The sequence below is a fragment of the Tachyglossus aculeatus genome, chromosome 22, assembly GCF_015852505.1.
Source record: "Tachyglossus aculeatus isolate mTacAcu1 chromosome 22, mTacAcu1.pri, whole genome shotgun sequence".
NCBI lineage: Eukaryota > Metazoa > Chordata > Mammalia > Monotremata > Tachyglossidae > Tachyglossus > Tachyglossus aculeatus.
The window spans coordinates 3,078,767-3,094,790 of record NC_052087.1 but is presented as its reverse complement, the minus strand read 5'-3'; the positions used below and the strand labels follow the sequence as shown (position 1 = coordinate 3,094,790).

General features: G+C 50.2%; 1 protein-coding gene across 2 annotated transcripts in view; it reads right to left on the bottom strand.

Moving 5' to 3' along the window:
- Nucleotides 1-5,610, bottom strand: part of EXOC6 (exocyst complex component 6) — a 179,028-nt gene extending 173,418 nt beyond the window's left edge. For both annotated transcript variants that reach the window (XM_038764352.1, XM_038764353.1), the window contains exon 1: nucleotides 5,506-5,610. In XM_038764352.1, coding sequence (XP_038620280.1) covers nucleotides 5,506-5,606 — 101 coding nt within the window. In that variant the 5' untranslated portion in view covers nucleotides 5,607-5,610. The remainder of the gene's footprint in view (nucleotides 1-5,505) is intronic.
- Nucleotides 5,611-16,024: the final 10,414 nt, after the last annotated feature.

The window sequence follows — 16,024 nt, the reverse complement described above, 5'->3', positions numbered from 1 at the left end:
TTGAATACATTGTAAGCAACCATGGCCTTCGACTCCTCTCTTCCAATTCAATCCATCCATCAGTCAGTGGTAATTATTGAGTGCTTCCTCTGTGCACCGTACTGAACGCTTGGGAAAGTACACAACAGAGTTGGCAGATGTGTTCCCTTCCCATGACGAGCTCACGGTCAACTCCCCCGGTGACCCAGGTTTTTGATTCCTTCACGCCCGAGACTTCATAGTCTCCGAGGTCCCCAATGACCTGCTTATGGCCAAGTCCACGCTGCAGGCTCCGACTCCTCCTTGACAGATTGGCCATCTTTGACTCCCTCCTCTGTGAACCACCATCCCGATCACGGTTTTTGCCAACTGGTGGGGGTTGTACCCCTCCGACCCCTCCTCCTCAGTCACGTTATGGGCTCCTCTCCCACCTCTCAGCAACTGTGGGTGCCCTCGGGTCCCTGCTTAAAGAAGCTCACGCCAACGGTTCCCCTGCTTACGGGCCCTCTATATGACATTCGACAGAGACGACGTCATGCCACCGCACGCTGCGACATCACGCCACCCCTCAATCAATCAGTGGTATTTATTGAGCGCTTACCGGGTGCAGGGCACTGGACTAAGCGCTTGGGAGAGTGCAACGGGGTGGGTAGAAATGTCCCCTACCCACAAGGAGGTTACGGTCTAGAGGGGGATGAGAGTGGAAGTGGCGTGGTGACATCTGTGATGGGGGGGACAGCGAGGGAAGGGACAGCTTGATGCCCAAAGCCCCCCAAGAAGCAAGATGAGTGGAGGGGACCTCAGGGCCAGAAAACAGGTGGGAGAAACTAAGTACGCATCCCCAAGGCCATAATAAATCATCTGTAATGAGAAGTAGTGGGGCCTAGTGGAAAAAGCAAGGACCTGGGACTCAGAGGGCCCGGGCTCTAATCCCAGCTCTGCCAACTGCTTGCTGTGTGACCTTGGGCAAATGACGTCACTTCTCTGGGCCTCAGTTTCTTCAACTGTAAAATGGGGATTGAATACCTGTTCTCCCTCTTTAGACAGTGAGCCCCAAGCAGGACAGGGACTGTGTCCGACCTAATTAACACTCCAGTGCTTAGAAGTGTTTGAAACTTAGTTAGCATCTCAATACCATAAAAAATAACAATTGTGGTATTTGAGTGCTTACTCTTTGCCAAGCAGTACACTAAGTATTGAGGCAGATAAGCAGCATGGCTCAGTGGAAAGAGCACGGGCTTTGGAGTCAGGGGTTCAAATCCCGGCTCTGCCAATTGTCAGCTGTGTGACTTTGGGCCAGTCACTTAACTTCTCTGTGCCTCAATTACCTCATCTGTAAAATGGGGATTAAGACTGTGAGCCCCACGTGGGATGACTTGATCACCTTGTAACCTCCCCAGCACTTAGAACAGTGCTTTGCACATAGTAAGCGCTTAATAAATACCATTATCATTATTATTATTCTGACGACTTGACAGCTGTCCACATGTTTAGAGAAGCAGGGTGGGGTGGCTCAGTGGAAAGATCACGGGCTTTGGAGTCAGGGGTCATGGGTTCATATCCCAGCTCCGCCAATTGTCAGCTTTGTGACTTTGGGCAAGTCACTTCACTTCTCTGTGCCTCAGTTCCCTCATCTGTAAAATGGGGATGAAGACTGTGAGCCCCCCGTGGGACAACCTGATCTCCTTGTAACCTCCCCTGCGCTTAGAACAGTGCTTTGCACATAGTAAGCACTTAATAAATGCCATCATTATTATTATTATTATTATTATAAGCAGCCTGGCCTAATGGCTAGAACAAAGGACTGGGTGTCAGAAGGACCTAGGTTCTAATCCCTGCTCCACCACTTGTCTGCTGCTGTGTGACCTTGGGCAAGTCACATTATGGGCTTCTCTCCCACCTCTCAGCAACTGTGGGTGCCCTCGGTTCTCTCATCTGTATAATGGGGATTAAGACTGTGAGCCCCATGTGGGACAGGGACCCTGTCCAACCGGATTATCTGCAAATAGTAAGTGCTCAATAAATGCCATTGATGATGATTAGAACCAAGTCTTTTGACTCCCAGGACCAGGGTCTTAGGAAAGGACATTATGTCAGAGGTCGTGGTGTAGGGGAACTAGGAGGGGCACAGTTTGGAGAAGAGAAAATGGTCCAATGCTCCCAACTTCCCAGCACTTAAAACAGCACTTCATTCATTCATTCATTCAATCGTATTTATTGAGCACTTACTGTGTGCAGAGCACTGTACTAAGCGCTTGGGAAGTACAAGTTGGCAACATATAGAGACGGTCCCGACCCAACGACGGGCTCATAAGTGCTCAACAATTACCATAAGAATAACTGTCCCATACGTATTCTAATATACTTAAAATCGCTGTCCAAAAATGTGTTTGAAAAATCAATGGCAAGTCTGTTCTCCCTGCTTGTGGGGCAGGGAATGTGTCCGAACTGATAACCCTATATTCATTCATTCAATCGTATTTATTGAGCGCTGACTGTGTGCAGAGCACTGTACTAAGCGCTTGGGAAGTACAAGTTGGCAACATATATCTATCTCAGCGCCTAGTACAGTGCTTGGCACATAGTAAGCCCCTAAATAGCACAATTATTATTAATTACTGCGATCCAGAGACGCTGGCACTGCCACTTGTCTGCTGTGGGACCTTAGGCAAGTCACTTCACTTCTCTGAGCCTCAGTTCCCTCATCCGTCAAACAGGGAGTGAGACTGTGAGCATTCACGTGGGACAGGGACTGTGTCTAACTTGATTTGCTTGAACCCACCCCAGCGCTTAGTACAGTGCCTGGCACATAGTAAGCACTTAACACTGGATAGAGACTGGACCTTGGCGTCGGAAGGTCACGGGTTCTAATCCCAGGTCTGCCACGTCTTCTGTGGGACCTTGGGCAAGTCACTTCAGTTCCCTCATCTGTAAAATGGGGATTAAGAGCGTAAGCCCCATGAGGGACGGGGACTGTGTCCAACCTAACTCGAATCTACCCCAGGGCTTAGAGCAGTGCTTGGCACATAGTAAGCGCTTAACAAGTACCATCATCATTATTATGAGAAGCAGCATGGCTTAGTGGAAAGAGCAGGGGCTTGGGGGTCAGAGGACGTGGGTTCTAATCCCGCCTCTGCCACTTGTCTGCCATGTGACCTTGGGCAAGCCACTTGGCTTCTCTGGGCCTCAGTTCCCTCATCTGTCAAATAGGAGGATGACAAATGAGGGAACTGTCAAATAGGATGAAAAATAGGAGCCTCACGTGGGACAACCTGATGACCGTGTATCTCCCCCACTGCTTAGAACAGTGCTTGGCACACAGTAATCGCTTCACAAATACCCTTATCATGATGATGATGATGATTTATTATCATTATTAGTATGCCCCATTCCTCTGCGATCGAGGGAAAGCAGTTTGTAAAAGGTTGGTGTTTTCGGAGCGCGAATCCCGGGGGACATAAGGTGCAGGGTGAGGTGTTAGCAGGCGTCCACGATGCGCCCGGGGCCCAGCCCGGCTGGCAGTGCCCATCCTCGGTGGGAGAGGGCTTGTGGCAGGTGGGTGGGTGAAGGGGGGTGTGCCAGGAGGGGTGGCAGCTGCCCTGCCGTGCCCTCTCCCCGGGGGCACGGCCCTATGGGCTTGGGCATCGGAGGCGGTGGCAGGTGCAGCGGCGCCCAGGGCCCAGCTCCCTCCTGCGGGGCTCCCCGGGCTCCCTTGGACAGGGGCAAAGGGGAGCAGGACGGGGGCAAGGGGGCAAGAGGAAAAGGGGCAGGGGGGCAGAAGGGCAGGGGGACAGAGGGACAGAGCCGGGGCAGAGGGACAGAGGCAGAGTAGGGGGGCAGAGGAGCAGAGCCAGGGCAGAGGGCACAGGGGTAGGGGGCAGAGGGGCAGGGGGACAGAGCCAGAGTAGGGGGGCAGAGGAGCAGAGCCAGGGCAGGTGGACAGAGCCGGGGCAGGGGGACAGAAGGGCAGGGGAGGCAGAAGAGTAGGGGGACAAGGGGTAGGGGGGCAAGGGGACAGAGTGTGGGCAAATGGGCAGGGAAGGCAAAGGGGCAGAGCCAAGCAGGGGGGCCGAGGGGCATGGGGACAGGGGGACAAGGGGACAGAGCTGGGGCAGGGGGACAAGGGGCAGAGGGACAAGGGGACAGAGGGGCAGAGGGACGGGAGGGCAGAGGAGCAAGGGGCCAGAGGGACGGGGGGCAGGGGGACAAGGGAAAAGAGCCGGGGCAGGGGGCAGGGAGGTTGAGGGACAAGGGGCAGAGGGCCAAGGGGACAGAGACGGAGCAGGGGGACAGGGGGACAAGGGGACAGAGGCGGGGCAGAGGGGCAGGGGGACAGAGACGGGGCAGGGGGACAAAGGGACAGAGCTGGGGCAGAGGAACAGAGGAGCAGGGGGACACAGGGACAGAGCCGGGGCAGAGGGGCAGGGGGGCAGAGGGGCAGGGGGACAAGGGAACAGAGCCGGGGCAGAGGGGCAGGGGGACAGAGGCGGGGCAGGGGGACAGAGAGACGGGGAGCAGTGGGCCAAGGGGACAGAGACGGGGGACAGTGCCGGGGTAGAGGGACAGAGGAGCAGGGGGACAAGGGGCAGGGGGACAGGGGGATAGAGCCGGGACAGAGGGACAGAGGGACGGGGGGCAGGGGGACAGAGAAGCAGGGGGACCAGGGTCAGAGGGCCAAGGGGACAGAAACGGGGCAGGGGGGCAGAGGAGACAGAGCCGGAGCAGAGGGGCAGGGGGACAGAGGGACGGGGGGGCAGGGGGACCAGGGGACAGAGCCGGGGCAGAGGGGCAGGGGGACGGGGGGCAGGGGGACAGAGGAACGGGGGGCAGGGGGACCAGGGGACAGAGCCGGGGCAGAGGGGCAGAGGAACGGGAGACAGGGGGACAGAGCTGGGGCAGGGGGGCAGAGGAACAAGGGGCAGAGGGCCAAGGGGCCAGAGACGGGGCAGGGGGGACCAGGGGACAGAGCCGGGGCAGAGGGGAAGGGGGACAGAGGAACGGGGGGCAGAGGGGCAGGGGGACAAGGGGACAGAGACGGGGCAGAGGGGCAGGGGGACAAGGCGACAGAGACGCGGCAGGGGGACAGAGGGACAAGGGGACAGAGACGGGGCAGGGGGACAGAGGGACAAGGGGGCGGAGACGGGGCAGAGGGGCAGGGGGACAAGGGGACAGAGACGGGGCAGGGGGACAGAGGGACAAGGGGGCAGGGGGCCAAGGGGACAGAGCCGGGGCAGAGGGGCAGGGGACCAAGGGGACAGAGACGGGGCAGGGGGACAGAGGGACAAGGGGGCAGGGGGCCAAGGCGACAGAGACGGGGCAGGGGGACAGAGGGCCAAGGGGACAGAGACGGGGCAGGGGGACAGAGGGACAAGGGGGCGGAGACGGGGCAGAGGGGCAGGGGGACAAGGGGACAGAGACGGGGCAGGGGGACAGAGCCGGGACAGGGGGCCAAGGGGACAGGGGGCCAAGGGGCCAGAGCCGGGGCCGAGCCGGGGCAGGGGGCCAGAGGCGGGCCAGGGGGATTACCGCAGCGTGGGCCCGACGCAGGCGGTGTCGGTGCTCTGGATCTCCTGCAGGATCCGCTCGTGCTCGGGGACGCTCTCCGGGCTGTCGCCGCCCTCCGCCATCGGGGTCCGCGGGGGCTGCGGCGGGGGGGGGGGGGGGGGGGGGGGCGGCGCGGGGCGCAGGTTGCGCGGGGCGGAGGTTGCGCGGGGCGCTCTGCGGCGGGAGGGGGGGCGGCGGAGGGGGGGAGGGAGGGGCGCTGCGCAGGCGCGGGGCGGGGGCGCGCGGCGCGGGGGGCGCGGCTAGGGGGCGGGGCGCGCGCCCGGGGGAGGGACGGCGCGTGCGCGGGGCGGGGGGCGCGCGGCGCGGGGGCGCGGCTGGGGGGCGGGGCGCGCGCCCGGGGGGGCGGGACGGCGCGTGCGCGGGGCGGGGGCGCGCGCCAGGGGGCGGGGCGCCTCCGTCTGAGGCGGGCCGTTGGGGCCGCGGTGACGGAGTAATAATAATAATAATAATAATAATAATAAATAATAAATAATGATAATAACAATAACCCCATTATTTTAAAAAACATGTTGTCCCATGTGACAACACGGCACCTGTATATGTGTATGTATGTTTGTCCATATTTATTACTCTGTTTATTTATTTTACTTGTCCATATCTATTCTATTTCTTTTATTTTGTTAGTATGTTTGGTTTTGTTCTCCGTCTCTCCCTTTTAGACTGTGAGCCCACCGTTGGGTAGGGACTAGCTCTAATGTTGCCAATTTGTCCTTCCCAAGCGCTTAGTACAGTGCTCTGCACACAGTGAGCGCTCAATAAATACGATTGAGGATGATGATGATGGTGATGTGAACTGGGAAGTCCCAGGAGGGGCCCACTGGGAACTGCTTCTAGACTGGGAGCCCGCTGTTGGGTAGGGACCGTCTCCATATGTTGCCAACTTGGACTTCCCAAGCGCTCAGTACAGTGCTCTACACACAGTAAGCGCTCAATAAATACGATTGAATGAATGAGTAGGGACCGTCTCCATAGGTTGCCAATTTGTACTTCCCAAGCGCTTAGTCCAGTGCTCTACACACAGTAAGCGCTCAATAAATACGATTGAATCAATAAATGAATGAGTAGGGACCGTCTCCATATGTTGCCAACTTGTCCTTCCCAAGCGCTTAGTCCAGTGCTCTGCACACAGTAAGCGCTCAATAAATACAATTGATGATGATGATGATGATGATGTGAACTGGGAAGTCCCAGAAGGGGCCCACTGGAAACTGCTTCTAGACTGGGAGCCCGCTGTTGGGTAGGGACCGTCTCCATATGTTGCCAACTTGGACTTCCCAAGCGCTCAGTACAGTGCTCTGCACACAGTCAGCGCTCAATAAATACGATTGAATGAATGAATGAATGAGTGAGGACCATCTCCCTATGTTGCCAACTTGTCCTTCCCAAGCGCTTAGTACAGGTACTCTGCACACAGTAAGCGCTCAATAAATATGATTGAATGAATGAATAGGGACCGTCTCCATATGTTGCCAACTTGGACTTCCCAAGCGCTCAGTCCAGTGCTCTGCACACAGTAAGCACTCAATAAATACGATTGAATGAATGAGTAGAGACCGTCTCCCTATGTTGCCAACTTGTACTGCCCAACCTTTTAGTCCAGTGCTCTGCACACAGTAAGCGCTCAAGAAATACGATAGAATGAATGAATAGGGACCGTCTCCCTATGTTGCCAATTTGTACTTCCCAAGTGCTTAGTCCAGTGCTCTGCGCACAGTAAGTGCTCAATAAATACGATTGAATGAATGAATGAATGAATGAATGAATAGGGACCGTCTCCCTATGTTGCCAACTTGTACTTCCCAACCGTTTAGTACAGTGCTCTGCACACAGTCAGCGCTCAATAAATACGATTGAATGAATGAATGAATAGGGACCGTCTCCCTATGTTGCCAACTTGTACTTCCCAAGCGCTCAGTACAGTGCTCTGCACACAGTAAGCACTCAATAAATACGATTGAATGAATGAATAGGGACCATCTCCATATGTTGCCAACTTGTACTTCCCAAGCTCTTAGTCCAGTGCTCTGCACACAGTCAGCGCTCAATAAATACGATTGAATGAATGAATGAGTAAGGACCGTCTCCCTATGTTGCCAACTTGTCCTTCCCACGCGCTTAGTACAGTGCTCTGCACACAGTAAGCGCTCAAGAAAGACGATTGAATGAATGAACAGGGACCGTCTCCATATGTTGCCAACTTGGACTTCCCAAGTGCTTAGTCCAGTGCTCTGCACACAGTCAGCGCTCAATAAATACGATTGAATGAATGAACAGGGACCGTCTCCATATGTTGCCAACTTGTACTTCCCAAGTGCTCAGTACAGTGCTCTGCACACAGTAAGTGCTCAATAAATACGATTGAATTAATGGGTAGGGACCGTCTCCCTATGTTGCCTATTTGTACTTCCCAAGCGCTTAGTACAGTGCTCTACACATAGTAAGCGCTCAATAAATATGATTGAATGAATAAATGAATGAGTAGGGACCGTCTCCCTTAGTCCAGTGCTCTGCACACAGTAAGCGCTCAATAAATACGATTGAATAAATGAATAGGGACCATCTCCCTATGTTGCCAACTTGTCCTTCCCAAGCGCTTAGTGCAGTGCTCTGCACACAGTAAGCGCTCAATACATACGATTGAATGAATGAATAGGGACCGTCTCCCTATGTTGCCAACCTGTACTTCCCAACCGCTTAGTACAGTGCTCTGCACACAGTAAGCGCTCACTAAATACGATTGAATGAATGAATGAATAGGGACCGTCTCCCTATGTTGCCAACTTGTACTTCCCAACCGTTTAGTAAAATGCTCTGCACACAGTCAGCACTCAATAAATAAGATTGAATGAATGAATGAGTAGGGACCGTCTCCCTATGTTGCCAACTTGTACTTCCCAAGCGCTTAGTACAGTGCTCTGCACACAGTCAGCGCTCAATAAATACGATTGAATGAATGAATAGGGACCGTCTCTCTATGGTGCCAACTTGTCCTTCCCAAGCGCTTAGTACAGTGCTCTGCACACGGTCAGCACTCAATAAATACGATTGAATGAATGAATGGGGACCGTCTCCATATGTTGCCAACTTGTACTTCCCAAGCGCTTAGTCCAGTGCTCTGCACACAGTCAGCGCTCAATAAATACGATTGAATGAATGAATAGGGACCGTCTCCCTATGTTGCCAACTTGTACTTCCCAACCGCTTAGTACAGTGCTCTGCACACAGTAAGCGCTCAATAAATACGATTGAAGGAATAAATGATTGAGTAGGGACCATCTCCCTTAGTCCAGTGCTCTGCACACAGTAAGCGCTCAATAAATACGATAATGAATGAATAGGGACCGTCTCCCTATGTTGCCAACTTGTACTTCCCAAGCGCTTAGTCCAGTGCTCTGCACACAGTAAGCGCTCAATAAATACGATTGAATGAATGAATGAATGAGTAAGGACCGTCTCCCTATGTTGCCAACTTGGACTTCCCAAGCGCTTAGTACAGTACTCTGCACACAGTAAGCGCTCCATAAATACGATTGAATGAATGAACAGAGACCGTCTCCATATGTTGCCAACTTGTACTTCCCAAGCGCTTAGTACAGTGCTGTGCACACAGTCAGCGCTCAATAAATACGATTGAATGAATGAATAGGGACCGTCTCCATATGTTGCCAACTTGTACTTCCCTAGCGCTTAGTACAGTGCTCTGCACACAGTCAGCGCTCAATAAATACGATTGAATGAATGAATGAATAAGGACCATCTCCCTATGTTGCCAACTTGTACTTCCCAACCGCTTAGTACAGTGCTCTGCACACAGTAAGCGCTCAATAAATACGATTGAATGAATGAATAGGGACCGTCTCCATATGTTGCCAACTTGTACTTCCCAAGCGCTTAGTAGTACAGTGCTCTGCACACAGTAAGCACTCAATAAATACGATTGAATGAATGAATGAATGAAAGAGTAAGGACCGTCTCCCTATGTTGCCAACTTGTACTTCCCAACTGCTTAGTACAGTGCTCTGCACACAGTAAGCGCTCAATAAATGCTATTGAATTAATGAATGAATGAGTAGGGACAGTCTCCATATGTTGCCGACTTTTAGACTTCCCAAGCGCTTAGTACAGTGCTCTGCACACAGTAAGCGCTCAATAAATATGATTGAAAGAATGAATGAATGAATAGGGACCGTCTCCAAATGTTGCCAACTTGTACTTCCCAAGCGCTTAGTACAGTGCTCTGCACACAGTAAGCGCTCAATAAATGCGATTGAATGAAGGAATGAATGAGTAGGGACCGTCTCCCTATGTTGCCAACTTGTACTTCCCAAGCACTTAGTCCAGTGCTCTGCACACAGTCAGCGCTCAATAAATACGATTGAATGAATGAATGAATGAGTGAGGACCATCTCCCTATGTTGCCAACTTGTCCTTCCCAAGCGCTTAGTCCAGTGCTCTGCACACAGTAAGCGCTCAATAAATACAATTGAATGAATGAATAGGGACCGTCTCCCTATGTTGCCAATTTATACTTCCCAAGCGCTTAGTCCAGTGCTCTGCACACAGTAAGCGCTCAATAAATACGATTGAATGAATGAATGAATGAGTAAGGACCGTCTCCCTATGTTGCCAACTTGTACTTCCCAAGCGCTTAGTACAGTGCTCTGCACACAGTAAGCGCTCAATAAATACGATTGAATGAATGAATAGGGACCGTCTCCCTATGTTGCCAACTTGTACTTCCCAAGCGCTTAGTACAGTGCTCTGCACACAGTTACCCATCATTATTATTATTATTATGGTATCTGTTAAGCGCTTACTATATGTCAAGCATCGTTCTAAGCGCTGGGGGAGATTCAAGGTCATAAGGTTGTCCCACGGGGGGCTTGCAGCCTTCATCCCCGTTTAACAGGGGAGGGAACTGAGGCCCAGAGAAGTGATTCATTCATTCAGACATTCATTCATTCATCCCATCATATTGATAATACTAATACTAATAATAATAATGGCATTTATTAAGCGCTTACTGTGTGCAAACATTCATTCATTCAATCGTATTTATTGAGCGCTCACTGTGTGCAGAGCACTGTACTAAGCGCTTGGGAAGTACCAGTTGGCAACATCTAAGCGCTGATTTATTGAGTGCTTACTGTGTGCGGAGCACTGTACTAAGCGCTTGGAAAGTACAAGTCGGCAACACAGAGAGACCAGCCCTGCCCACACCGGGCTCACAGTCTAGAAGGGGGAGGCAGGCATCAAAACAAGCAAACAGGCATCAGTAGCATCAATATAAATAAATAGAATTAGAGATAGATACAGATCATTAATAAAATCATTCATCCAAACGTATTTATTGAGCACTGTCTGTGTGCGGGGCACTTTACTGAGCACTTGGAAAATACAAGTCGGCAACAAAGAGAGACCATCCCTGCCCACACCGGGCTCACAGTCTAGAAGGGGGGAGGCGGGCATCAAAACAAACAAACAGGCATCAATAGAAATAAATAGAATTAGAGATAGATATGGATCATTAATAAAATCATTCCATCGTATTTATGGAGCGCTGACTTCAAGCGCTTAGTACAGTGCTCTGCACACAGTAAGCGCTCAATACGATTGAATGAAATACAATTGAATGAGTATGCGGAGCGCTGTACTAAGCGCTTAGAAAGTACAAGTCGGCAACCAAGAGAGACCATCCCTGCCCACACTGGGCTCACAGTCTAGAAGGGGGGAGGCAGGCATCAAAACAAGCAAACAGGCGTCAATAGCATCGATAGAAATAAATACAATTAGAGATAGATACAGATCATTAATAAAATCATTCATTCAATCGTATGTATTGAGCGCTGACTGTGTGCAGAGCACTGGACTAAGCTCTCGGGAAATACAATTCAGCAACCAAGAGAGACCATCCCTGCCCACACAGGGCTCACAGTCTAGAAGGGGGAGACAGGCATCAAAACAAGTGAATAGGCATCAATAGCATCAATAGAAATAAATAGAATTAGAGATATATACAAATCATTAATAAAATCATTCAATCGTATTTATTGAGCGATGACTCTGTGCAGAGCACTGGACTAAGCTCTCTGGAAGTACAATTCAGCAGCAGAGACTATCCCTGCCCACAATGAGCTCACACTCTAGAAGGGGAGAGACAAACATCAAAACAAGTAAACAGGCGTCAATACCAATACGTCAATACGTCAATATAAATAAATAGAACTAGAGATATATACAGATCATTAATAAAATCATTCATTCAATCGTATTTATTGAGCGCTGACTGTGTGCGGAGCACTGGACTTAGCTCTCGGGAAGTACAATTCAGCAACAAAGAGAGACCATCCCTGCCCACACTGGGCTCACAGTCTAGAAGGGGGAGACAGGCATCAAAACAAGTGAACAGGCATCAATAGAAATAAATAGAATTAGAGATATATACAAATCATTAATAAAATCATTCAATCATATTTATTGAGCGCTGACTCTGTGCAGAGCACTGGACTAAGCTCCCCGGAAGTACAATTCAGCAGCAGAGACCATCCCTGCCCACAATGAGCTCACACTCTAGAAGGGGAGAGACAGACATCAAAACAAGTAAACAGGCATCAATACCAATACGTCAATACAAATAAATAGAACTAGAGATATATACAGATCATTAATAAAATCATTCATTCAATCGTATTTATTGAGCGCTGACTGTGTGCAGAGCATTGGACTAAGTTCTCGGGAAGTACAGTTCAGCAACAAAGAGAGACCATCCCTGCCCACATGGAGCTCACGGTCTAGAAGGGGGAGACAGGCATCAAAACAAGTGAACAGGCATCAATAGCATCAATAGAAATAAATAGAATTAGAGATATATACAAATCATTAATAAAATCATTCAATCGTATTTATTGAGCGCTGACTCTGTGCAGAGCACTGGACTAAGCTCCCTGGAAGTGCAATTCAGCAACAGAGACCATCCCTGCCCACAATGAGCTAACACTCTAGAAGGGAGAGATAGACATCAAAACAAGTAAACAGGCGTCAAAACCATCAATAGATGAGGGAACTGAGGCACAGAGGAGTTAAGTGACTCGCCCAAGGTCATGCAGCAGACAAATGGCAGCAAACCTTCTGACTCCCAAGCTCGTGCTCTATCCCTATGCCATACTGCTTATCTATCGATGGTTATCGATTGATCTCTGATATGTACAGAGCGCCCACTTGCTTTGTGGAGAGCCCCGCACAAAACGCTCGGGAAGGTACACTCCAACAGGGTTGGCCGATGGGACCCCTGCCCGCAAGGAGTTTAGAGGAGGAGTTGGGCGTTAAAAACAGATTATTGGATTGGTTTCATCACACCCCACAGACAAACGTTTGAAGTCAATGCCTGCCAATGACAAAGGAAGAAATCATCTTTAGGAGGCATGAGAATGGAGCCATCTAACCATCTTGCTATCGCTTCAGCAGAACCCTTTCATTTTGGCCTCATGATGGCTTCTGCTTAGTTACTCGGTTTTATGAGGAAAAATTGGATCTCGCACCTGCAGTATTGGGGAACATCCAGCTCCTCAATTTTACTCACTTTTGGCCCGCTACACATCCATCATACACCCCCTGGCCTGGAATGCCCTCCCTCTGCCCATCCGCCAAGCTAGCTCTCTTCCTCCCTTCAAGGCCCTACTGAGAGCTCACCTCCTCCAGGAGGCCTTCCCAGACTGAGCCCCCTCCTTCCTCTCCCCCTCCTCCCACCTTACTTCCTTCCCTTCCCCACAGCACCTGTATATGTGTATATATGTTTGTACGTATTTATTACTCTATTTATTTATTTTACTTGTACATATCTATTCTATTTATTTTATTTGGTTAATATGTTTGGTTTTGTTCTCTGTCACCCTCTTCTAGACTGTGAGCCCGCTGTTGGGTAGGGACCGTTTCTATGTGTTGCCAACTTGTACTTCCCAAGTGCTTAGTACAGTGCTCTGCACACAGTAAGCGCTCAATAAATACGATTGATTGATTGATTGACTGATCAATATAAATAAATAGAATTAGAGATATATACAGATCATTAATAAAATCATTCATTCAATCGTATTTATTGAGTGCTGACTGTGTGCGGAGCACTGGACTAAGCTCTCGGGAAGTACAATTCAGCAACAAATAGACACCATCCCTGACCACAAGGAGCTCACAGTCTAGAAGGGGGGAGACAGGCATCAAAACAAGTAAACAGGCATCAATAGCATCAATACAAAGAAATAGAATCATATATATATGATTATAGGATTATGATTATGAATATGATTATATTATATGATTATATATAATTATATTTCTTTGTATTGATGCCTTATATATGCATTAGAGCAAGTAAAGCAGGGATTAATATAAATAGAAATATAGATATGTCCATACATACACACATGCTTTGGGGAGGGGAAGAGGGTAGAGCAGAGGGAGGGAGTTGGGGCGATGGGGAGGAGGAGCAGAGGAGAAGGGGGGCTCAGTCTGGGAAGTCCTACTGGAGGAGGTGAGTTCTCAGTAGGGCTTTGAAGGGGGGAAGAAAGCTAGTTTGGCGGATGTGAGGAGGGAGGGCATTCCAGGCCAGAGTAGGACATGGGCCAGGGGTCGATGGCGGGACAGGAGAGAATGAGGCCCAGTGAGAATAATAATAATAATGATGGCATTTATTATAATATAATGATAATAGTATTTGTTAAGCGCTTAGTATATGTCTTTGGAAGGCCAAATGACTCGACTTAGATTAGCAAATTTTGGGCACAGAATCAGGAGGACTAATTCTCTGGAGAAGACACGAATGCTAGGAAAAGTGGAGGGAAAACATGGAAGAGGTTGACCAGCAGTTAGACAGATAGAGACCACAACAGCCATAACGGGAGAACCGTTAGGTTGTGGATTATGGCCGAGGACAGCACGTTCTGAAGAAAGTGTATCCCTGGAGTCACTATGAATCAGAAACAACCAGATGGCACTGAATAAACTGAGGCACAGAGAAATGAATAATAATAATAATTGTTGTATTTGTTAAGCGCTTGCTATCCTCTCCCCCTGCTCCCCCTCTCCATCCCCCCCGCCTTACCTCCTTCCCTTCCCCACAACACCTGTATATATGTTTGTACGTATTTATTGTACATATATATGTTGCCAACTTGTACTTCCCAAGTGTTTAGTACAGTGCTCTGCACACAGTAAGCGCTCAATAAATATTGTTGATTGATTGATTGATTACTCTATTTTACTTGTACATATTTATTCTACTTATTTCATTTTGTTAATATCAATCAATCAATCAATCAATTGTATTTATTGAGCACTTACTGTGTGCAGAGCACTGTACTAAGCGCTTGGGAAGTACAAGTTGGCAACATATAGAGACAGTCCCTACCCAACAGTGGGCTCACAGTCTAAAAGGGGGAGACAGAGAACAAAACCAAACATACTAACAAAATAAAATAAGTAGAATAGATATGTACAAGTAAAATAAATAAATAATAAATAAATAAATAGAGTAATAAATATGTACAAACATATATACATATATACAGGTGCTGCGGGGAAGGAAAGGAGGTAAGATGGGGGGATGGAGGGGGGACGAGGGGGAGAGGAAGGAAGGGGCTCAGTGTGGGAAGGCCTCCTGGAGGAGGTGAGCTCTCAGTAGGGCCTTGAAGGGAGGAAGAGAGCTAGCTTGGCGGATGGGCAGAGGGAGGGCATTCCAGGCCCGGGGGATGATGTGGGCTGGGGGTCGATGGTGGGACAGGCGAGAACGAGGTACGGTGAGGAGATTAGCGGCAGTGGAGCGGAGGGTGCAGGGTGGGCTGGAGAAGGAGAGAAGGGAGGTGAGGTAAGAGGGGGTGAGGTGATGGACAGCCTTGAAGCCCAGGGTGAGGAGTTTCTGCCTGATGTGCAGATTTATTGGTAGCCACTGGAGATTTTTGAGAAGGGGAGTAACATGCCCAGAGCATTTCTGGACAAAGACAATCCGGGCAGCAGCATGACGTATGGATTGAAGTGGGGAGAGACACGAGGCTGGGAGATCAGAGAGAAGGCTGATGCAGTAGTCCAGACGGGATAGGATGAGAGCTTGAACGAGCAGGGTAGCGGTATGGATGGAGAGGAAAGGGCGGATCTTGGCAATGTTACGGAGCTGAGACCGGCAGGTTTTGGTGACAGCTTGGTTGTGAGGGGTGAATGAGAGAGCGGAGTCGAGGATGACACCAAGTTTGCACGCCTGTGAGACGGGAAGGACGGTAGTGCCGTCAACAGAGATGGGAAAGTCAGGGAGAGGGCAGGGTTTGGGAGGGAAGACAAGGAGTTCAGTCTTGGACATGTTGAGTTTTAGGGGGTGGGCAGACATCCAGATGGAGATGTCCTGAAGGCAGGAGGAGATGCGAGCCTGGAGAGAGGGGGAGAGAGCAGGGGCAGAGATGTAGATCTGGGTGTCATCAGCGTAGAGATGATAGTT